The 24,697-nt window shown below is 43.9% G+C and overlaps 1 protein-coding gene across 10 annotated transcripts in view; it reads right to left on the bottom strand.

The window, feature by feature from the left end:
• ITGB4 (integrin subunit beta 4) overlaps positions 1 to 24,697 on the bottom strand; it is a 70,410-nt gene that overhangs the window by 10,076 nt on the left and 35,637 nt on the right. For 8 of the 10 annotated variants that reach the window (XM_033139329.1, XM_033139328.1, XM_033139334.1 and 5 more), the window contains exons 15-34: positions 24,024 to 24,122; positions 22,648 to 22,780; positions 20,959 to 21,081; positions 19,975 to 20,081; positions 19,404 to 19,437; positions 18,038 to 18,223; positions 17,284 to 17,387; positions 16,990 to 17,048; positions 16,659 to 16,682; positions 15,778 to 15,926; positions 15,218 to 15,397; positions 14,463 to 14,611; positions 11,805 to 12,009; positions 10,006 to 10,166; positions 8,763 to 8,943; positions 6,781 to 6,918; positions 5,943 to 6,125; positions 5,244 to 5,375; positions 2,220 to 2,441; positions 314 to 481 (exon numbers count right to left, since the gene is read on the bottom strand). In XM_033139329.1, coding sequence (XP_032995220.1) covers positions 314 to 481; positions 2,220 to 2,441; positions 5,244 to 5,375; positions 5,943 to 6,125; positions 6,781 to 6,918; positions 8,763 to 8,943; positions 10,006 to 10,166; positions 11,805 to 12,009; positions 14,463 to 14,611; positions 15,218 to 15,397; positions 15,778 to 15,926; positions 16,659 to 16,682; positions 16,990 to 17,048; positions 17,284 to 17,387; positions 18,038 to 18,223; positions 19,404 to 19,437; positions 19,975 to 20,081; positions 20,959 to 21,081; positions 22,648 to 22,780; positions 24,024 to 24,122 — 2,737 coding nt within the window. The remainder of the gene's footprint in view (positions 1 to 313; positions 482 to 2,219; positions 2,442 to 5,243; positions 5,376 to 5,942; positions 6,126 to 6,780; positions 6,919 to 8,762; positions 8,944 to 10,005; positions 10,167 to 11,804; positions 12,010 to 14,462; positions 14,612 to 15,217; positions 15,398 to 15,777; positions 15,927 to 16,658; positions 16,683 to 16,989; positions 17,049 to 17,283; positions 17,388 to 18,037; positions 18,224 to 19,403; positions 19,438 to 19,974; positions 20,082 to 20,958; positions 21,082 to 22,647; positions 22,781 to 24,023; positions 24,123 to 24,697) is intronic. The other 2 variants (XM_033139335.1, XM_033139338.1) reach the window with 1 other exon arrangement.

Here is a 24,697-nt window from a genome sequence, read left to right as displayed (position 1 = left end):
TGCACTGTACGCATCTCAGCTTAACCATGGCTTGCATTTTCCAATCAGATGGAAGGTGGTTTGAGGGAAAGTGCACTGAATAGGCAGGATGTCTCAATAAACTATAGGATGCATATGGATTGCAGCTAATGCCATGTGTATTCAGCTTCAAACACCAGGAATGGGAGCGCACTGGGGCCAGAGTAAACACTAATGTGTACACAGCCATAGTTTCCTCATTAACCAGTTTGCTACTTCTAGTGGAGGACAGGAGGGAACTTCATATCACAAGTAGATTAACTGGTTATGGGATGATGTTCAGCCCAACACTCACCATGCCCAGACGACACTGTGGCATACTCCCTTGTCTGAGACGAGCTTCCTATTACCCTCCTCTCGTGGTATACGTGTGGACTTAGATGGTTGTAACTTGTTGTCACGTTCCGGGTCAGGCTTCCAACGCTGCCAGGGAAGGCGAAATCCATTCGGCCATTCATGTGTTCTGGAAAAGATTCCATTCACTAAAAGTTAACAACGCTCATGATCAATATCTGTGGGTATGTATACCAAGCTAATTAAGCCGAACGGAGGCCATGTACGAAAGATCTGTCAGAACATTCCCAGTGCCTGGGCTTTATTCCATTCTTTAGCTGGAAGTCATTTTGTGGCTTCACATCAACTATTGTCAGCCTCATGAAAAGCCAAAATGCAGCAACCCACACACACACACACACCCGCCACCACATCACTTAAAACTACAGTGCCAAAGGGAGCTCCAGTACTCAGCCATGTCAAATGTTGTTAAGAACTAAACAGACGTTCCCCAGAAGGCAATTAAAATCAGAAAAGGGGATGCTTGATTAAGGAAGTGACACCGTATGTTTTAGTACTGAATTGACTTTGCATGGGAAACCCTGCAAAGGAAACTATTAGCATGATTTAAATCCATTTTACAACCAACCAACCAACCACAGGTTAAAGCCTGGTTTCAGACCCTTGGTAAAAGACGAGACATGACCACAAGCAGCTGGTTAGAAACATGACATTAATATGATAAGTTCATGTAAGGCAAATATACCTAACAGCTATCAGCCATAACAGCTAAATGGAGCCTCTGGATTCAGAGGCACCGTACCAGTGGGATAAACAACTTGGGGTGGTCATCACCCCTGTGCCCTGCTTGTGAGCTCTTCAGTGGTATCTGGCTGGCCACCATCAGAAACAGAATGCAAGACTAGATAGAGGAATTTACTAAAATGATTGGTAGAGAATGAAAACTAGAAAGCATTGGCTCCTTCCAAATGGCTATACAAATTAACAGAATTTCTGAACGACCATTGGAATGCATTAAACTCAAGGTGAGTGATTGACTACACAGTGTACCATCCCCTACATGGACCTTTGTCTGTTTTAGAAGTAATTTTTTATTATTTTAAATTGGGGGATGCTGAAATACCCTCACAAAACTAAGAGCAGCTGTTGCCTTATACTGACTAGTAAGTTTCTGGGTACACCCAGTGGCCCTTTGCAACACAATGAAATAATTCCTGTTCTCATTAGAAACTGATTCTTACCCTGAGGAGTTAGCGAGAAGTTCAACAGAATGTTACTTAGCATTAAAATAACTTGTCTGAACAACAAAGACGGTTCTGCTTTCCATAATTGGGTTTCTCTGTGAAAAACCTTTCCCATTTAGTCATCAGGTTGAAAGCAGGTAAACTCACAAACTACCACTGGTAACTCCACAAGTTCTTTCAGAGGGTGGCTGTAGACAACACTCTTTTTAAAAAATCTGCTATGCTGAATGCAGGGCTTTTTTTTCCAGCCAGAACTCACTGGAACTCAGTTCCGGCATCTCTCAGGCAGGCACCATTGCCATTCTAAGAGAATGAGGGAGGTGTTCGTGATGAGTTCTGGCACCTCCTTTTCTAGAAAAATAGCACTGGTTGAAAGGATCCATGCCATTTGCAGGTGCAGCCTCTTAGCACTTTCCCAATTCATACCTAGGGAAGGTGACGACCTTGGCACTGCACAATACGTACTATACACAGACAGATCACAACAACATTATGCAAGCAGACTCTGTTACAGGTGGCCAAATATATTACTCCAACACCAACACCAACACCAACACATATCTACTATAGCGATGGGAAGGCTAAAATCTGGTTCTAGGCCCTTGGAGGAGGACGAGACACAACAGTTACTGGGAGGGAGGGAAGAAGGCAGTCGTCCTTCACCTGGTTGGGGCTGGGGAGTCCCACTCCTTGGTAGACTGCGGCTGGCTGCATCACTGTCCACTAGCTCAGAGGGGGTGCTATCCTCATGGAGGAGACCCTCTGTGTCCGAGGAAAAGCAGCTGCTGTCCGAGTAACGAGGGATCAATTCTGCTGGGAGCCTCCAGGCGACGCGTCGAAGGTCCAGCTCCTCCCCTAGCAGCTGCACATATTTCCACCGAGAGCCTTTTGGAACAAGTCAAGCACTTGTGTTGGCACAGTCAGAAGGGCGCAATAAAAGCAGGCAGCCCGCCGCCTGCAAGCTACCCGCTGCAGCCCTTCGTTATTCACCTAGTCCTAGCACTGACTTATGGGGACAGCACAGAGCTCATCAACAGCAGCATTTGCCTCGCCAGGCAAGTAAGTGGCCTGCCTCACTCATGCACTGCACCAACTAAACTAGTGCTCAGAATATGGAGGTTAAGTTTCTTAGTGAAATCCACAAGCCCCACTCTCCCAAGTTGAGTCAAATTATGTTGCGAACCGGCGCAGCATGCACACACACACACACACACACACACACACACACACTTTCAAAACAGTAGCTAAGGGGGCTGTCACACAAAAGATAAAGGGGGGTGACTTCCCTCTGCTTCCCCCCCCCCTTCACTCCAGTGAGGCAAGACCGCTTACCCCTCTTGTTGTGGCAGAGTTGCAGGACAGCAGAGGATTCACTGGGGCCCCAACGAGGTAACCGGAACAGTGATGCCCTTCCTGATAGGTGGTGGGGGGCTTAAGCCCCCTCCACGTATCAGGAACTGGATCCTAGCCTGCACCCGGCTTCGGCTAATGGGGATGCAGGCTGGGGAATTGGACTGTGCTGGGAGCGGAGCCGACAGAGCAGGTCGGCTTCCCTCGGATCTGCCCCTTGCCCATTTAAGCAGCCCACACCTGGGGCACTACCTGTTTGTACAGAATGCCAATATCCTATGCATGTTTCCTTTTTATAAAGCAAGTCCCACTGGGTTCAGTACCACAGCCTTTGGAAATCCATCCCCAAACCAACAGCAAAAAAGCCTTGACTGCAGGAGCAGGAACAACCTTCTTACAGAACACAGCATGCGCCATCTGTGTTTGCAATTAATGTTAGAAACTTATCTGGCGTTTCCCGATACTTGATATTAATTGCACATGCTACAGCTTATTGGAAACTGTTTTAATATGACTATCTTAACAATGTTCTTTCAATTGTTGTTATGTTTTATGGTTGTACACTGGCTTTGTATATAAAGCAGTATAAAAATGTTTTTGAATAAATAAATGCAATTTTAAATAGATGGCATCTGAGCATGTGAAGCACTGCATAGCTTCAGCCACCTCTCCCCACCCCCTACTTGTCTAGAATTAAGAGATAAGTCTTCAAGGCCAGAAAGTGCGGCAGAAAGTTAGATCCAGAACCTTTCTTTGTAAAAAGCAACCATCTAGCCAAGTACATAAGGCTTTCAAGACTCCAAAAGTAGCTGTCACTTGTTTTTATTTATATAGCCTAATCTCTGCAGAAAAAAAGCAAGTGTTTTGCAATTTTGATGGGCAATAATAGTGGGTTTTTTCACTGCAACATCCCCAGCTTTTGAAAGCATTGTTTACTAAGGAAAAGGAAATGATAACGCGGCAAAGTCAAAGATGAATGGCTTCAGAGAAGTAACTGCAGCTTGTTTCAACAAGAAGCTTCGGTCAATTTAAAGAGCAGGAGGAATAGAAGCCTTGAACCAGAGATCCACGTATGCTCAAATTTGTGTGCATGTCCTTCATTGCAGTGAAACGAATGGCAAAGCTGTTCCAATAGAGTTGCTGTGACTGCCATCGGTTTAAGAAAGCTTCCTTAAAATTATATTCAGGTTATAACTAGCAAGCTATAGCTCTCTGGTTCATTACACATTACTGAATACAGTTATTATTCATAAGAGCAAAAGAAGATCCCTGCTGGATCAGACCAAAGGCCTATCTAGTCCTGCATCCCGTCTCACACAGTAGCCAACCAGATGCCTACAGAAGCCTTCATGCAAAACCTAAGTACAGAAGTGCCCTGCCTGCACCCACCCCTCAGTGACTGATATTCAGATGCTTGCTGCCTCTAATTCCTGGCAGTAATAGTTCTCCTGGGCAATACATACTATGCATGCACATAGTCCAACACAAACGTAGATGCATATGTCAGCCCATTGATTCAATGGACTTAAGTGTGCCAAATTCTTTGATGGAATGTAGCCTGCCAGCTGTTCTCCACCTGGACAGTAGCACCTTTAAATATTCTCTTCTCACTTTAACATTTTCTCATACATTTGCTGGGAGCAACAGTGCTAAAGGTGGGGAGGGGGTAGAAATTTTATACGTAAATGTGCATTGCAGCTGAAACATTGCATATATTTTTTATGGAGTTTGGAAGACAGACTGTTAAGCAGTGCCCCATATTTCAGGTCAGAAAGGTAGCTCTCCCACACGACCCAATGGCTGGTGAAGTGTTCCTGTTTTTTGTCCCTCCTTGTGAGCCTTGAGCCCTCACATTGAGCCTTCTGAGTTTATTGCACAGAACGTGCTCCTCAGCAGAGGAGCACTAATGGCACATCTTAACCAGTCCTGTTATTTGCTTGCAACACAGTCACGTGGCCTAATACTTGATCGTCATAAGGTTCTGCAAGTGCATCTATGCTCTGCACTTAACTAAGCCACACGGCAGTGGGTGGTACTCATCAACAGCATTCCCTTAAGTGCTACAGTCTACAGAAGCCGCTGCATTGCATTCACAGATGTCATGGGATGCACTTCGACAAAAGTCCCTAGTGAATCCAAATGTGTTAGATGCAGAAGATGTAAAGCACACCTTAAGTTTCCACAAGTAGGGGTTTCTCTGCCTTGAAATAAGAAAATGTATTTGACTTGTGGCTAGAAAATTGCTTGGTAATATGTTTTTGTTTTACATTCTCTAGACATCTAAGGCTCCAAGAAACAAAACAAAACATTTTTGCAAACTTCAGCAATGCACTGTACCAGAATCATCTGAGATGCTGGGGTGTTTGCTACCAGCTGGTGAGCGCATGACATCTGTGCTGTACATCAGGTAGCTATCATAGTCCTCTCCTCCTTCAGCATCAATTATTGGCACATCAGGGATGATGGGAACTGCAAGAAAACAGAAAGCATTCGTATACTAAGGGCTTTCTATACATTTTAAACTAATGTAACCCAAACACATTTTATTTTTAAAGTGATAGCAGCATAAGCTTCAATCTGGTTCCTGTGATATTTCAGATTGAGTGACAGGGGATAAGTTTCATTGTGGTAGAGGAGAGGGATGGATGGAGAACAGCCAACTATGTAGCTCGTTGGTGTTCATTAAAAAAAAGGGGTATGTACACCAGCACTAGGGTTGCATGACAGGATAAGACAGCTGCTAATTAATGCACACACATAAAAAAGTTCATAAATAGTTTGATGTTCGTTACCAAATGTCATCACGATGCAACAGTCAAAAGTTGTCCATGACACCTGTGCAACTACATTCTATGGGACATGCTCCCCCCAGGAACAAAATATATCACGCAACACGCACACACCCAGTTGAAATGCAAATTCTGTGGTGGACATATCAAGCATGCCGAATAAATGAGAATCATTCCAAGTGAAAAACAAGATCTGCACGGCACCAGCTTGGCTATATGCAAACAGACTGCTATAGTGATAACTCACTGGACATAGGGCGCTTGGGTTGTGTGGCCAAGTTAATAGTAGCTTCTCGTTCACGACCCCATCCAGCTCCGTTTTTGGCCTTCACTGTGTAGCGATAGGGCTGCGATTCCCTTAAGTTTTCAATCAGAACCATTCGCTTCTTGGCGCCCTCCACCATGACTTTCTTTACGGCCCCAATGGGTCCTGTAAACAGAATATATATGTAAATACCTTTCCCCATTCAATTGCTGTTTTTGCCTCGTTCTGTGTTGTCCATCTTTGATTTATGCTAAAGACAGTATGCCTTTCCAATGATATCCCAGCCTTATGCTGACCCCATTGAAACAGTGCTGTAATATTTTTGAGGGCAAAACTCAAAACCAAGGGAGATATTAATGCCATAGAGTGCATGCAGGTGGCTTGAATTGTTCAAGGTTTACTAGCATCCAGGAATCACAAGTGGGAAGACTGCTACTGCTGTAGTCATATCCTGCTTAGGAGCTTCTCATAGGCACCTGGTTAGCCACTTTGAGAACAGAATGCTGGACTAGATGGGCCTTTGTTTTGATCCAATAGTGCTCCTCCTATGATCTTATGCCTACTTTGCTATGAAGCTCACTGGATGATTTTGTCCAACCTCCTGGGGGTGTGTTATGAGGATAAAATGGGGCTGGGGAGTAGATCTATGGGGTTTGTCTGCAGCTCTACCACTGTGAGATTCGATAATGGCAGACTCTGTTGGCATTCTCTAAATGCACGCAACTGAATAATTGCCAAAAAGATGCTGACTAGTTCAGCCCAAAATAATAGCTTGCAAGGTTGTAGCATGATAAGGGTAGCAAACAGAATCCATGCTTACTGTTGACCTCGTTGACAAGTCCATAGGTGACTTCGTAGGCTGTGATAACTCCGTTAGTCTCGGCAGGCTCAGCCCAGCTCAGCTGTGTCACAGTGGAAGAGACTACATTGAAAGCCAAGCGCCCAGGCTCACTAGGAACTGTGAAGTTGAAAGAAAGGCAAGAACATGGGAGCAGTTGGATACACTTCATGCAGTTCATGGAATGTGAACAACAGCCCCACCGAATGAGGTTGGTAACATCTCAACTTAAACTACGTACAGTTATTTTAAAACAAATCCCATAAAATCTATTGCTTCCTAGGTAGTCTAGTCCACTGCTGAACCACTCTTACCACTCTCCTAGTGTTTAGCCCAGGACTCACCAACATGGTGTCTGTGGTCATCACTGTGCCCACCAATATCTCCTCTGCTGCCCATGAAAGGTCTTAGCAAATATGTCCTCATAAATCCACAATGATCAAGAAACTGTGCTCTTCCTGCTCAGTTTGCACTGGCTTGGGCTCTCCTGCATTGAACACGCCCCCTTGAACATGCCCACATTTCAATGGATGCCAGGATTGGACATCTACCCACCCTCCCTTCTGTTCCCATCAGAGGGGAGGTACAAAGAGCTTCTCTCTATGAGTGAGTGGCTGATGTAGGTGCCTTTCTCCCATTGATGGGGGACTAAGAAGTGGCATGCCTGCACTATTTTGTGATCCTGTCCCCTTTTCTGTTCTTTTTGAAGTGCCATGCCATACCTTCACAACAGACATTTTTTGACTGACAGTCAGGGCACTTTCTCAAAATTCCAATAGCGAAAAAGGTTGACAACCTCTGGTTTAGCCAAAATCTGTTTTCTTGTAATCTTCACCTATTCATTCTAGTCCTGCCCTCTAGAGCAACAGAAAACAAGCCTGCTTTATTTAACAGTATTTCATAGATTCACAGAATTGTAAAGTTGGAAGAGACCACGAGAGTCATCTAGTCCAACCCCCTGCAATGCAGAAATCTTTTGCCCAACATGGGACTCAAACCCACAAACCTGAGATTAAGAGTCTCATGCTCTACAGACTGAGCTATCTCCAAGTGGCCATTTGCCAGGGATGCTGCATTTGCATCGTCATCCAGCCCTGTAGATTCTATACTGAGCTAGATGATTGCCAAGGTCCCTTTCCTATGATTCTAGGATAACATTGATCTAAAGCGCAGCAATGGGACTTTATATCACTAACAGTGCAATTCTATATATGTCTACACAAAAGCAAATTCCATTGAATTCAATGAGAGAAAGGTAAGTTTGTACAGGATTGCAGTCTCAGTCTTTCTTACTGAACCTGTTTCTTAGTATTCATTCATCAATGTTACCCTTAGCATCAGGGACTAGAGAGCTCAGAATGAAGTTGACATGCAGAATAACTTTGATATGTTGGATATTTCTCTTATTTTCATGCTTCCTTTCCTTATAAACACAACATTTGTTGTGTAGTATCTTGCCTAGACTGTCCAAGGCTCTATGGTCACATTTACACCACAGATTTAAAGCAGGGCTGTGTACACACCATACATTAAAACAGTGCTTTTTGGGGGGGGGGTATACATACCGCTAAACATTTTGTGAATCTTTGTACTTTTGTCCATTTACTATATTTATTTTTCCTGATTTGAATTATAAAATTGTGATTTTCTTGAGTCAAAATGAGAGTACCCCCTAAACATTTTTTTTTTAGAAAAAAAGCACTGCATTTAAAACACATTGCTTTCCCCCAAAGAATTCTGGTGGCTGTAGTTTACCCCTCACAGAGCTAACATTCCCAGCACCCTTAACAAGCTACAGGTCCCAGGATGATTTAGATCATGGTGTGTATGCAGCCCAAATTTAAAGCACATTTGAAACACTTTGCCTCATCTGGCAAGCTGAAATTCTTGCCCTGACAGAACGAGCACCTTAGTGCGATGTTGAATTCCTCCCTCCTTGTCAGCCATGGAATATGCCTACTTACGATCCTCAAGTGTGCGGCAGTGGACCACTTCGGAGTAAAGCCCCTCGCCCATATCGTTGTAGGCACAGGACTGCATCTCGTAATCACAGTAGGGATACAGATTAGTCAACTCCGCCGACGGCACCTTTGAATCAAGCAAGCGAGCTTCTGACTCAGGGTCCCCTTGGATCCAGTATTTCACCTGCAGGCCAAAGAGAATCCCATTTGCTTTCAAACGTCATCAAGAATAATTAACCATCATATAATGAGTTAAGGAAAGCCCCCATTCTAAAACATGACATCCACAGAACGCAATTCATGACTGCCCCCTGTGAGGGATCCTATTCCCTCCCCTTTTGATACTTCCCCATCCGTGACTCTCCCTAAGTTTCACTGTCCACTAGGATGAATCCTTCAGTGGTTATATGGGAGTGTCTCTGGGGTATCTCAGTGCTTTACGTTCGAAACAACTCTTGCCACCTATGGGATCTCCCGCCCTGGGTTCCCAAAATACTGCAGCTTGCCTTCCCTTTTTGGCAACTGCGTGGCACCTTTGGCTTCCCTGCCCAGTCCTCTGTATGCCAGGAAAATAAGCCACCCGTTCCCTCTATCACAGGAAACCCTTAGTGCTTTTCCCCTCAGCCACACCTCTTGAGGCACTGACGCACTGCCACAGTCAGCGAACGTTTAAACACTTTTAACTTTATTAAGGTAACGTGAAAACATGGATGTCTTGAGTTGTTACTGGTACAAATCTTCTCATATAATCCAGCTCAGTTATAATCTTTCCTGCATCCCGTTAGCATTGGTAATGACCTTTCCTCCCATTCCCCGAAGCCTAACCTCGCAGTTTCTCTTTCTAAACCTCCACACCCAACTGCCAAACCCCCAACTGCCTTTCTAGGTTGTCCCCCCTCCTTTTAGAATGCCAGGTAGCTCCGCCTCCCAGGGAACACCTACCTAACATGGGAGTGATAGGTTAACCCATGATGAACCAGGCCTTATTCCGCCACACCCCCCCCCCCATTTTAGAACACCCACATCTTCATAAACCTTGGGAGATACTGAATGGCTCCAGAGTGCTATGCTTGATGTGATGTATCATGAGAAGGAGAGCAGCATCAATGCTGGGCTGGCATGACATAGGAGGGCAGGACTACACTGACCTGCAGGGAAGCCACTCTAGGCCCTGAACTCAGTGCAAGTGTCAAGCAAGATTGTACCCCCTCATTCATAATAATTAAGTTTATTGCTTGACAGATACCTTGTACCCTGCAGGTTTGCCAGGAGGTGGCAACCAGTTGAATCGGATCTTCCTAGAGGTTAGTGCCTGTGCATTTGGATTAAGGGGAGCTCCAAGTATGCCTCTGGGAGGCTGCGGTTGCTGGCCTAGGAGTTTTGCCGATGCTAAGCCATCCACAGCTTCTGCAGGAGAAAGAAAACAGAAGTGGACTGAATGGTAAAGGCGCTTGATTGCATCCCTTAAAGGTTGTGGGTTCAAGTACCACAGGTGTGACTCTGTCAACTCATACCACCATGGCTGCCTCCAACTCACCCATCTAGTATATAAACTTGAACAGAACATTAGACAAAAAGAGCTAGCTGGAATCAATCACTGGCTAACAGAGTCCTTGGGCTAATGTAAAAGAAGTCTGGAAAAGTCAGTTGTGTGAGTGGAGTTCCACTCATCTATATCTGGATCAAACACATTGTTAACTATTTTCTGTGGTTTGTGAAATATTTACCACTTTGTTGCTGTTTGCTTTTCATACAAGCACTCTTGCCTATTAATAAAGAATTGTGTACAGTACAGAGGAGATGAAGAGAGGAATTCAATGTTGTGCAAAGGCACATGATCCCCACCCACAATGTTCTGGGGGTTCTCCTGATGCCCCCCCCCAGCCAATTTGGGGGTGGGGTAGAGGGAGGAGAGGGGAGAAAGCCACTCTAATAATAAACATATTAGGATGCACTTCTGAAATCACCTTAAGTGTATCCAAGTGGAGGTTATGCAATTTAAAAAACCTGTAGCCTTTCATACTAAATTTAGCATTTTATTATTATTTTACAAAGCAGCTGAGGTTGCTCCTTCAGAGTCTACCATCAGTCCAAATAAATGAAACCTTTTGCATGCAGACAACCATTTAGAGCCATATTCTGCTAAGTAGGCAAACTAGTGGAAGCCAGCGCAATGAGTCCTGTTAAAGCGTTGGGACTTTCCCTCCTCTCCTCCTCCCCATATCAACCCTGGGAGTTAGGAGACTCCTAGGACAGCGGCAGGTGGATAAGAGCGGAGATTGTTCCATTGGGCAAACTGAAGTGCTTGCAATCACAGAAAAATTGGTAGAGCACAACATTTTTTTCATCCCCTAATGTAGATTAGCACAACCACAGCATTTTCAGAGCTTAATTGATTTCTGCAGGTAGATTGACGTTTGCAAGTCTGCCTTTGTCCTTGTCTAAAAAGATGCTACCCTGTTTGCAGCAATTAATTCTTAGAACATCACACAAGCCATTGCTTGCCTGGTCTGATGGGGAAGTTCCCCCAATACAGATTGCACTAGGAAAACTACCAAACTTCCTCATAGAAAATTTCTCCTTAGGGGACTTGATGAGAAGACTAGTGTAGAAGAAGTTAGAGAAGCAGTAGAATATTAGCAACCACCTAAAGACTAATTCATTATTGCAAGCAAGCAGTGTTGAGTCTCTGACCAAACACATCTGGTTACTGGACTTCACTGCCTTGTTACACATGCATCATGCAGAACATTCAAAATATATAATTGGCCACCCATGGTAAGGTATATCCCACTGAAGTGGACAGCAACACAGTAGAGGGGAGGCTTGAACCCAGGACTCCAGTGCTCTCTGTTCACTGGACTACATTGGCAGCTCAGATATGAGAATCTAGATTTGGTGTCCCTTACGCATCAGCTTTTTTGCTGAAGTCTCGGCAGTGATGTTTGTCTGACAGGTTTAAGCTTTTATACAAAACAGAACAACAAATTGGCAGATAAACAGAGATCAAGAAGGTGCTTGCCCTCAGAAACTGCTGAAGCTCACCTGGATCGGCAATTGTCACAATGGTTTGAGGGTATTTGCCAACCTTTGCACCGAACCTGGGGTTGATGAGATCCACCGCAAACTGTTTCAACTGCTGATTGCGAAGAAGGGCATCTATCTCAGTCAGCTCCAGCAATTTCACCTGCACCTCTTTCCGCTTTTCCCCAGGCTGGAAGACTATATCACCCTCCGCAAAAACATAATCCTTGGGAAGAGAGAGAAAGAGATCGCTGAACAGTGTATTGATGCGACACAAATATTTTCTACATCTCTCCAACTGTCCTCTAGTGAGAAGGATGTCTGCACATGTCAACCACTGAGTGAGGGGCCTGGTGGCTCTTTCTTTCTGACTTTGTGACAGTAAGAATCTGCATTTCACCAATGAAAATGCTTTGGGAGGGTGAGAGCAATTCACTGTCACCACACTGGGATGACAAAAATACCTGGGTACATAAAATACCCTATGGTGGGCTAGTCTGTTTGACAGTAGGCTGGAAGCAGCACCATAACTACTACTACTTCCTCCTTTTTTTAGCCACACAGTGCAAGCTTAAATATATTTATTTGCACACACACACAAAAAAACACCCTAAAAAATCATGCTGGCAAACAACATAACATTAACAATAAAATTACATCAACAAAGCAAGTACAGAACAAGTCACAAAACAATAGCTCAGAATAGTGAATCAACGTAGCTGCATCACCACTCAGAGAAAGAATGAGCAGGTTAAGTTGTAAGCAGGCACCTTTTATGGGCTCTTGTGTCCTTTAGCTGCCTCCCCACCACTTCCAGCAACTTAATTATCCCATTACTTCTCTCTACCCCCAGTCACCAAAAGTAATAAGTGTGTCATAACAAAGTGGTGCACAATTATACCAGTTAAGTAAAATAGCATAAATTCTTAAATCTTCACAGCCTCTTTCTTTTACAGCATATAATTATTGAAGCGTTTGGAACATCTGATTCATAGACAAGAGTTCAGGAGGATTCTGCCAGAAGGACACTGTTTATTTTTTTGTGCCCTGTTCTAAAGAGTAGCAAACTATTCTAATCAGGAGAAAAACCGGGTGCCTCTTTCTTCTGTAGGGCACCTATATGAAAAATACTGTTTGATTCTTTTCACCTGTGCAACCATCTATTTATTTATTTATTTATTCTGAATATGCAACAAAAAAGTGCATTTTAAGTGCATCACTGCCAACTTGAGAGACAGCTCATACTGCTTAAATGAAGAGTCTAGCATGCATTATCTAGTTGAGTTTAATCCCATAATGAAAAACAGTCTAGGCAAGACAGGTGGGTAGCATGTGTAAAAATCCACAACCTTTTAGATGTGACCATTCTTTCTGAACCATGTCAACATGAGCAGTGTAGTCTCTGCACATATTTTTTTGTTAGAGGGAGGAGCACTTATCACGTGAAAAGCATCATTGGTAAGGTGGCCAGGTTAAAAAAAAGAAAAGAAAAGAGGGCATGGATCCGCTGCCTTTAATAGGGGGGGGGGAAGTCTGGTAAGAATTGGTGGAAGTTTGTCAAGTTGCCTTGAGGCATAATTCTGCTTGTCAGCAGGACCAAAAGCTCTGCCTTCCCCATCACAAAGAGAAGAAGAGTCCTCCGTCCTGTAGCTTGGAAATGCTGGAATTTACCCCTTCACAGAATGCAAGAGCATTAGCAGCACCAACTTGGGGCTTGCCCACATTTGAGTTTTATTTAGCTGTTAATTCATTCCCCAAACATTCAAATTAGATGTCTTCAAATATGCATGTGAAGAGCAACGTCCGTCTTTCCATCCATACCAGTAGGCATTCCCTTTTGTGCTTGTTCCTGCCTTCTAATTTATTGATTCTATTATGTTAAGGTTACCAGATTTTTTTTCCAGTGAATCCGGGGACACGTTTCAAATTCCTACTAAATAGATGGATTTTGTCAGGGGACTGATTTGTAAATCCGGGGACTCTCCCCGGGAAATGGGGACGTCTGGTAACCTTATATTATGTCAGTTCTATAAAGCGCACAAATAGATGCACATGCACCTTATTTTTTATTTATTTATTTATTTATAAGAAAACTCGACTCACGAAGTGTGTAAAAGAACACAGTCAGGCTATTGTAAATTTGCATGTGCAGTTTTCTGGTTTTGTGCAAATCTGAGGCTCCAAAGTAAAAAAGAATCTCCCTTCAGGAGCACAGTACAAATCATTACAAACACAGGTGGAAAAGAAACTAAAGCACTGAGGAAGTAGTAGGCATGGAAAGGGGAGTGGCAAAAAGTGTCCATTGATTCACCCAAAACATTTAAACAAATCAGCTGCAAATGGAGCAGTTTGGAGCCTGAAACCCCCCCCCCCAACTTATTGTGCTTATCCCAGTTTTGAGCAAACCCAAATTTACAAGGAGAAAGCATCAAGATTGGTGTTGTTTGAGGGTAAACACTTAAATGGGAACACAAACAGCTGGAAACATGCAGTAAACTACAGTGTGAATGAGCCCATGGTTCTAATAATTGATGCAGCATTTAACTTTTTCAAGTGGTGTGTGCTGATACCCTCCTTGAGTGTATAAGATCATATTATGGCTGCACAACCATCAAAGGGTCTTCCTATAACCATGGCTATCAAGGCTCTCCCCCTATTAGTCAGCTCTATAGTGCTTACTTTGCCTTCCTGGGCAGTGAGATCCCGTGTCCTGTACGTTATCTGAGACTTCCCATTGTCCAGTATGTCACGAAGTACGGGGATCTTAGCCATCTGGTCAAAGCGGCTATATGAATAAGCTGGCTCCTGGAAGCGAATGATGCTGTTTGCTAAAGGGATATAGAGACAGTGATGATGGTGATATTGTGTCTACTAAGTGCCACAACTCATAGAACAAAACCCACACTTCAATATTACCCAAACTTGTTTCCTAACATTCGGTGGCTAACTAGTTCCAATAACTTGTATAGTTCCAATACAACAATTTATCACCCAATGATACTCTGTAGAACCTAGAAAGGTAGTCAGTGCACTGCCATGATATCCTCTCAAGAGGCCCACCCTATTCTTGGCATGTATGAATAAACTAGATCTAAAATTCAATCCACAAAAGGTCACCATGTTCATCTGGAGGACATAGAAAGTGATGTCTATCTCTACATATGGCTTTACAAGAGGTATGGAGAACCTGTGCCTCCCCCAGATGTTGTTGTTGGACTATAGCTTCTATCAGTCCCAGACAACATAACCAATGGTTAGAGATGGTGGGAGTTGTAGTCTAGAAACATCTGGAGGGTGAGAAGTTAGCTTACTGCTGCTTTACAGGAATCCTGTTGGGGACCAAGGAGTTTTCAGACTGCCCAGAGACCTTCTCTGAGAATGTTGCCTGAGTTGAATGTGCCATCATTACCTGATTGGCCTACAGACACATTTACCTTGCTCTTTAATAATGGTGATGTTGACAAGCCGGCGACCAATTTCTGCAGTTCCCACAGGGACATCAGTGGCCTCCACTTGCAGCTGCTTTTCATCATCATCTTCTTCCCTGATGAAGAGGGGAACCCGGACATCCACCTGCTCCACTCCTTCCTGAAACTCTACCATGCCGTGAGCATCTTGGGTTGGGACAGAAGCAAAAAAAAAAAAAAGTTTAGAGAGGAAGGAGTTCTTTAGAAAAGCATGCAACTGTTGGCTTTCATTGGAGGTCTAGCCATCAGCTGGCTGTAAACCTGTGTCTAGGTGGCATTAGTTCCAACTGCAGGTGGAATCCCACCTTGTTGACTGCTCCTCAATAAAAATAAACAAATCCCTGCACAACATGTCAGTGAGAAGGCTAGAGTAGAATATTCTGGTTTTCTATGTGGAGGGAATGTTTTATGTAGAAGAGCTTGACTTCTTATGAACCCCCACCTGCTGTACGACATGATAAAGTCCAGACAGAGTTTTAGAACCTTGGTGAGAACTAGGACAAAATGTAGCATTCACCATCACCTACCTTGGTCAGCGATTACAGTGTAGTAACCAGGGGACACTTTCAGATCGTTGAAAGCCTCTTGTGAGACATGCTTCTCTGTTACTTTCACAATCTCATTCTTGGCTGAGCGGGGAGCAGGGAGCACTGTGTCCACGATTGTGTGGTCCTGTCTGAAGAAGGCAGGGTGGGATGGGGGGGAAGGAAGAGCAGGGTCTGTTTACCTAGGCTATTAGCAATATAAAGTCACTGCTCACATACCCATACACTACAATGATTTTCAGCCACTGATCTGGAACAAGCGCCAGTGTGAAGACTCTTTCCACAGCAATGGGGCCAGATGAAGGCTACTTCACACCACTCAAATAGGGAGTGCTTGCAGCATATCCATAGAATAAACTCTACTGCAACACTGAAGGGGTAACAGAGGTCTGCAAAAACTATTGGCCAGTCACAGTTCATTGGCATATGTGTATCCCCTTCCTCTGCTACATGGTTCGTCGCAGGGAAACATGGTAGACAAATTATAATTGTGAGCTGCTTTGAGTTCAGCATTGTTGTTGGGATACAAACATTACATCAAATCAAAAACTCCGAAGGCATGGGAGGGGACCATAGAACAACAATTTCTGCTCACACAGCAGGGGCATTTTGAATGCAGCTCTTAGTTCTGCTTAGGAAGGGCTAACATCGACCTACTTCCCATCCCACAAGCAGTGAGAGGTTAACTGGCAAAGAAGACGATGATCTCTGCAGTGCAGAGAGCAACCATGCTAATGATACAGTTGTAAGACGACTTCACAGTTTCTGAGTGGTGGGTGAAAACTCTCACAGATGAAGCACAGCAATGGAAAGTATCCACACACGTCTACACCTAGATGGAAAGCAAGAAATGAATTCCTTACCTTTTCCCAGCATTTGGCTGCAGCCTGGAGAGTAAACAGACAATATGCATAATTTTAATTACAATCCAAGGAGAAATACAGAGCTTTCCTGGTTTGGCCTTTCAGGTTCAAACACTTCTTGCTGCACACTCTGACCTGGGGAAAGCTGCTGGGGCAAGAGTTCTAATCCTACTACTTTATATTCCCTATATTCTTCCAAGGATGCCCCCTAGACTTAATCACACCAGATGTTCAGCCATGTTTACCCATTCTCATCTTTAAAAGGAGCACCCACTGGAAGAGATCTCACTGCTTCTCTACATGCCAGTTGCCCCCTCCCAAAGTAACTCACCTGAATTTTGTCTGCTGAAATTTGTGGGCACCAGGGATAATCCTGTAAACCTCATTGAGCTGTGAAGAGCAAGAGAGAGTGTCACTAACTCAGATTTCCTGGTGTTCAGCCCAATGTCCAGATTAAAGGGGTTTAGTTAATTCCACTTGGTTTCCTTATGTTGAGCAGACAACAACCATATGCTGTCTCTTAACACAAATCCAAGAAAAGGAAGCTTGCATTGGCTTGAATGTATTCCCCCTGCCCCCCTGCTTGGTAGCAGACCCAGTAGGCAGCATTATTCCTGCTCCTTACATTCTCCTCCACATCCTTTTGCAGTTGCTCGTGCTCACGGCTATCTGGTTTTGCAAGGTTTTGGGTGAAGAGCCGGGCCAGTCTCAGAGACACTCCATATGGAACTGGATTCAAGGAAACAAATCAATCAGCAAGAAACACTAGCAGAAAATAGCATGCATATGGAGACATGAGATGTAGCAATGAGGGTGGGTGGGCAGAAGCAGTAGAGCCATTTTATTATTATTATTAGCTGAATTTTGAAATCAAAGGCTAAAATCTGATTTAGGACATGTCTGTCAAACACACACAATCTGATTTAATAGTGATCCTGTTTCCTTCCCATCAGTCAACTGTAGTTGCGTGAGAGACCTAGGGATCTCTAACAGATAAATTATCAGCACAGTTGCTCATGATGATACTGTTCTCTTGTATGGCTGTATCATCTCAAAAAGGAAGCCAGGGGTGAGGGAATGACCCTTGTTTGAAGAAGCTCCAGTGTCAAATCCCTTTTCAAGTGGAAAGCCATCAGGGAAGAGGCTTCAAGCCCTCAGGGATAAGGTTTCAAGCTACACAGACAATTTACCTAACTGGAGAGAGATTATGACATGGGGAAGTGTTCGAAGAAGTAATTTCCCACATGCATTCATGCGAGAGGAATGTGCATATTCGAATCAGCTTAGGATCAGATTCTGAGAGGACAGAGGGACCACTTTCCCCGCACCATCTTTGGCTCCAGTTAGCCCCTTCTCCATCTTGCAAAACTGGCACTTACTCAGGTCCTTGGGATTGAGAGCTAAGGAAGAGAAGCCTTCCTTATGCACATTGTTGTTGATCTTCCAGTGAACTGTGTCTCTGCCTTTCAGGTTGCCACTGCGAACCATGGGAGTGTCTAGGTGGTCCGAGGTCATGAGGCTTTTTCTGAGCAAGTAGTGGTCCTCCTTGAAACCGACAGTGCGGCCTTTGGAGAAAAAAAGAAGAGTTAGAACATAGAACTGACAACGGCCCTGTTCAAGCTTTACATCTTTCCCACAGACAAGAGTAAGTGGAATAAGAGGGCATCACTTCAAAAGCAGAAACAACTTGTTACCTACCTAGCAAGGTTTCCCCAGGATTTTTCCTAGATGAGAGCCACTTCTAGTTGGGTAAATGGAATTCAGGTTGCTGGCAACAGGCTGTATTATTGCTGCCAATCACTTGCCCCCCCTTTGACCTGTGGGCCTCTATGTTCACATAACAATGGTCCTTGTTTCTATGCCTTTTGTTTGATTCACATGTTACATTTTTAGCATTTACCCATATTCTATATGCCAGAAACTAAACATTTGGTGTACTGAGATTTTTTTTTAAACACACACACACACACACACTGCAATTAATTAATTAATTAATTAATTAATTAATTGTATACAACCCTTCATCTGTGGATCTCAGGGTGGTAATATGGGTACATGGTAAAGAGCACTCCTGACTGACCATGGTTCCCTACAGTATATACAGTACTCTCATATGGGAATATTTTCCTGATACAAATGTCAGTCAAGTCTGGCTGTTTGTTTTCCAGGGAATGAATGCAGAGCCCATCCTAACCACTCCTGTGTCCATCAGGCAACATGACTGAGAGTAAGAAAAGTCTACAAGCTTACCTGCTAAGAGATTAGTGTGGAGCAAGCCCCCAAAATGCAAGCTAATAAATTTGCACACAAATGGCTTAATCTGAGGTTACTGTTGATGTAGTTTCTTGTGTGACAGAGGCTCCTCTGCCATGTTCCAGGACACTGTAATCAGAGCTCCAGTAGTAGTCCTGGCTCTGTTCTGCCTAACAAGACAGGCTTCAGAATTTTGCCTCAGGCCTTATCCTTTACTATCTAGGGAATCACACGATTCAATGCCATGTGTGTGCTTTGATGATGTGAGGCTTCAGATAGCGATACTTCACATCTCCAAAACCAAAGGACATCTGGTAAGAAAATCCTTGCCTGCCTTGAGACCGCAGACAGCAGTTGCCTAGCAGTGTTCAGGGGCAGATAAAACAAGTGGCTAACTCAGCTGCCAATTACAGTATCTAGGGCTTCCTCTCCCCGTCCCCATGCAATGCTTCACCCACCCCAAAGACCACATATAAGTTCAAAAGAAGGTACCTCGTGCACAACAGGGCAGCAGAGCCAGGCAACCCTAAGTGTCGAAAAGAAAAACAGCAATAGTTAGAGAGGTAATTCTTTTTAACATGACGGTGAAAAAACAAAACTATGGGTAGGAGGACAAACATCTTCCCCTGGGGTAGGTGAGACCAGAGGATCCACTCATCAGGGATGGGGCTTGCAATTCAGGAGAAGCTACACAGCAACATTCAAGCCTGCCTGGTCTGATTTTCAGCTCAGGTGCCACTTAGAGCTATCCAGGGTTCTCCCTACCTACTTGTCCTTTGGCCCTCAGATTTTCTTGTTCTACCTGAACTTCCCCTATGTTCTGACACTGCCTTGTTGGAACCTGACTGTTGCTTGACCTGCCTTTACTTCCTGCATCCTGAACTGTATCTGCACTGGTGTCTCTAGACTCTTGCTTAGCACATGCCTTCACTTCCCCAGAACTCTACATTAGGCAAGTTCTCTCTCATTCGCCAACCTTGGCTAGATAGATCACACCCATGCCACCAATTACTCCATCTGAAGTTCCCCTTTCTCATTGCAGGGTGGAAGTCTTGGATCTTACCTTGCAACAAGCACAGAACTTCCAGCACAGCAGAAGAAGCAGCCCCAGGAGGAGCATCAGTAAAATGACTAATGGGATAAGCCAAAGGAAGCTTCCTGATGGGCACTCTGTAACAACAGGAAAACCTTCATGGTTAGGCAGGGGTAGCTGGGAAACTAACAGAATTTGGGCACAGCAGGGGAAACAGATGAAGAACAGAGGAAGCTGCCTTATACCGAGTGAGACCATTGGCCAATCTAGCTCAGTACTGCCTACCCAGAGGCTCTCTCCCAACCCTACCTGGTGGTGTCAGGGATTTCCCGTCAGACCTTCTGCATGCAAAGCAGATACTATACCACTCAATTACAGCCGTTTCTTATGGCAGGGCTGGCCTAAGAAATTTTCTGCCTGAGGCAAAGGATAAGATTGTCCCCCAGCCACTCTTGATTCCACTTACAGAATCCAATTAGACTGGCAAATGAATCTTACTTCAACAACAAAGAAGAGGCAATGTCCTCCATTGTGCTTGAAGGCAGAAAGCTGTGTCCTTCAGAATCTCACTGCCTCTCTCCAGTATCTGCTGCCTAATTTTACCTAAGTATAGGGCTGTCTCTGCAGGTAAGGGGGCAAGATGATGGGAAGGCTCTAAGCTCTGTGACTGAGCTCCTACTTCCCATGCAGAAGTTCACAGGATCTGGGATCTCCAGGAAGAGCCAGGAAAGACTTCTGTCTGACACCCCAGAGACCCACTGCCAGTCAAGTTAGATGGACCAAATGTCTAAGATAGCTTTCTAAGGGGCAGAAGATCCTGTTATGATCAGAAATCAGGTTCGCAGATTTGACTTTGGCTAGAAATCTGCATAATGGAGTTAGTTAAGCCTTCATTATTAAAAGATGCCTCAGAAGATCTCAGACTATCCAAGTGTACAACTCTGACTACAATTCTGGAAAGAGATAAAAGAGCTGCCTCAGTCTTGCATCTCTCCCTAGAACATCATTACTTACCTTTCTTCCTTTGCACAATAATGGTGCCATTTAACTCTGGGTTGGAATCCTCTTCCATGCGGTAGTGGTACCTGCAGTCATCCTCTTCATCTTGGTACGAACAAATTGTATTTAGATCTTCCTCTGCAGAGACAAAGAAATTTTATAAAATGTTACCAAAACATCTTCAACATTCCTGAGATTGTCTTTATTGCCACCAACACAGGAGCGAAGAAAAAACATTGTTCTGAAGACTTTGGGAGCCACATCAGGCAGGGCTTCATTGAACTCTTACACCAGTCTTTGGGGCAGTGAGAAACAGCAGGCTGATGTTCCACTGTCCAGAAGGTAGTAGCTTAGTCAGAAATGTGATACAGCGCGCACTGTCTTTAACAAGGCAACCGTTCTCTACGGCTAAGGTTTGCCTGTTCATGCCATCAGTGAACCGTATGAACTGAAGGCTATTCCCTTGGAACCAAGACACACACTTGGTTTGATGTACCATCTTAATATGGTGAACGTGTGTACACCCCAATGTGCAACTGTGTACGCATTTATCCTTTTAAAAATAGGCAGAGGAAGCATAATGTGTATTATTCATACATAGGTAGTGATGCAAGCATGTTCACCATGTTTAGATGTGAGTGCAAGATGGGGCTAGTGTGTGGTGTTGCATGGCCCTGTGCTCATTCCATGGTTACTCTACTACACTTTGCGATGAAATGGCCCACAGTTGCTTCTGCAAGAGATAGCAATACACAAGTTGGTGAACACTGATCAATATGTCTCCTGAAATAAGTAGCGGGCTGTTGATAAGGAAGCTCTGTTCAGGACAGCTGATGTGTGACAGTCATTACATTAAGCCATCATGCAGTTCCCCTGTGATGAACACAACACAGCTCTAAGGCTACAGTTTCATACTCTGTAGAAATTTCACGGATGGTAATATGGGGAAATGCCCCTATTCGTCTCATACCAAAGACCACTTCCCAAGCTCTCAGCCTCAGCTGTAATGCCATAGGCTTTAGTCTGTCTATTTTGCACCGTATTAATTTGCTCTGCAATAGTCTGCCTTGTACTGCTTTAAAAGACAGAATGGCATCTGCTTTTTGGTTAAGAAAATGATATATTCAAAAAATATAATTGCATGATAATATGTTTTAATGATTCAAAATATACTTGCAGTGTGCGAAGTAGCAGGCTGTCCACTGCCTGGTGTTTCAGTGTTTGTGCACATGCATCTAAATGTACATGCACTTGAGATGCACATGCGCACACAGGAAATTTTACTTCTAAAGATTCTGGTGCAGGGGAGCAGAGCCCCTAAAGTATGTCAACTCTAGCTATTTACACTAACAACATTTTAAAAAGAAATCCCCCCAAAGGCCAAAACAGGGACAGTGGTTTTGCCCGAGAAGGTAACCAAAAACACTGAAAGTCTTTGGGACTGTTGGAGCGTATGTCTCTAATGTTCGTTATCTCTTACACTGAACACAATTTTGTTTCCACCAATGCAGGACTGCTATCCGTGCCAGTGATAGGGAACCCGTGGCCCTCCAGTTGTTGCTGGACTCCAGCTCCCATCAACCCCAGCCAGCAAACCTTATGGCTAGGGAGGATGGGAGTTGTAGCCCAGGAACATATGGATAGCCACAAGTTGACCACTCATGCTCTTTGGCCTACAGCTGAACATCAAGGAAATCATGGTACCTTGCTCCAGTTCATCCACTACTCGGATCTTGTAAGGGCACTTTTCACATTTCTTTCCCTTCTTCTCTCCAGTCCCCCAAGCCTGGCACTGAACACAGGTTCGGACATCTTCTCCACACACATGCCGGTAGCCCTGTTCACCAGAGAGAGGTCATCAGTCTATAGAAGTATTGCAGAGACAAAGTGAAAGACCAGCAGAGGTAGAACATTTCACTTTTGGAAGAGCATTTGAAAGCAATACATACATTTATCTCATCGGAGAACAGGAAGGGGAGAAGGAATAAGTTGTTGTGTGGAATACATAAGACACACAGGGCTAGATTAATCACTGTGCTGCGAGTTGCAGAGAGCTCTCTTGTGAAAGAAGCTGTTACGGTGGCAAATAAATAATCGGGAAATTCCCTGTTGCAGTCCCGACGAAAGAAGAATGGATGCAAAAAATAATGGAATATGCAGAAATGGCAAAACTTGCCAGAAAAATAAGAAATCAAGATAACAAACAAACAAATATATATATATATATATATATATATATATATATATATATATATATGAATGGAAATGGTTTATTGAAAATTTACAAATAAACTGTAAACAGATAAGAACATTGGCAGGATTGTTGTAATAACCTGCAGTTTTATGAGAGTACAGTCGTACCAGTTCCAGAAGTCTGTTTAACTTCCAAGGTGCGGCTTCCGATTGGCTGCAGGAGCTTCCTGCAGCCAATCAGAAGCCACGGAAGCCCCGCTGAATGTTCAGCTTCCGAAAGAACGTTCGCAAAACGCAACACACCCTTCCGGGTTTGCGGCGTTTGGGAGCCAAAACGTTCAACTGCTAAGGTGTTTGTCAACCAAGGTATGACTGTATACATTTAAAGTAGATGAATAAGTGATTCTGTTCAGTTAATTTGGAATAAAAGGAAAATATTTTTTTTTTAAACCGCAGAAAGAGGGGGAAGGAAGTAGAGTTTCAAAATGTTAAAAAGGATTGTAAAATTACTGAAATGTATAAAATTGAAAATCATAAATAAAAAGTAGAAATTTGCTGTTGTAGATAGAGTGTGCCCATCTTTTGTTTGGTCTGGCTTGTAATTGAGACATCATAAATAAGGGCTGCCGGGGAAGTTCATATTAACAGGGGAAAGCAGGAGCAAGGGAATGTCCATGTGTGGCTACATTTGCAGTGATCTCTATTTGTCAAATATGCATGAGAGGCATAAGGAAGAGTAAATGTGGTTTTAAAGAGTTTTAAGAGCACAAATAATAATCTTTCAAATATAGCATAAGAATTGACCCAAAGTCCTCCTAGTCATTGGATTTTTTAACACTCTAAGCATGCTGACCCCCTAAAGTCACTGGCTTCATCTAAGAGCTTACCAGGGCGTAGCTGGTTTCGCAGGTGGGTTCAATGTAGAGGGTGGGGTTACTACAGATGCATCTGCCGCATTCACATCTCCCGCGCCCATTACAAAGAATCTGCAAGAGACAAGGGCAAGTACTGAAAGCTGATTTTCAGGTGATACATCATCTTCTATTCTGAAATGGCAAAACCTTACCCAAATTCAGTTGAGGATATCCCCCCACCCCACAGCCAAGAGGAAAGTTAAACATGGGGGAAAGAACCCTTTGGATAATCAGGGGAATCTTTCCTTGCATCTCTTAAAAATCCTTATCAACTCTTAAAAGTTTGCAAACAGTAATACATAGTTGTCAGTATCTTGGGAAGAAGGTGGACTTAAGCAAACAATTCATAATAGCTAAATGGTGGCCTAGATTACTCAAAATGGCAGATCAGAGTTTGGACTAAAATGCCTTCATATTCCTCACGTGTGTAAAATAAACAGGTTGCATATTCTGAACACTATCTCTGGCTTAACAACCGCTGCAAAAACTGACTTCATAAAATAAGCTAAAAACAGACTTCATACCCGTGCCTTAGGTAAAGGGACCCCTGACCATTAGGTCCAGTCGCGAACGACTCTGGGGTTGCGGCGCTCATCTCACTTTACTGGCCAAGGGAGCCGACGTGCAGCTTCTGGGTCATGTGGCCA

This window comes from Lacerta agilis, chromosome 2, assembly GCF_009819535.1.
Source record: "Lacerta agilis isolate rLacAgi1 chromosome 2, rLacAgi1.pri, whole genome shotgun sequence".
Lineage (NCBI taxonomy): Eukaryota > Metazoa > Chordata > Lepidosauria > Squamata > Lacertidae > Lacerta > Lacerta agilis.
The sequence above is the reverse complement of the archived record's forward strand: the minus strand, read 5'-3'. Positions and strand labels throughout refer to the sequence as shown.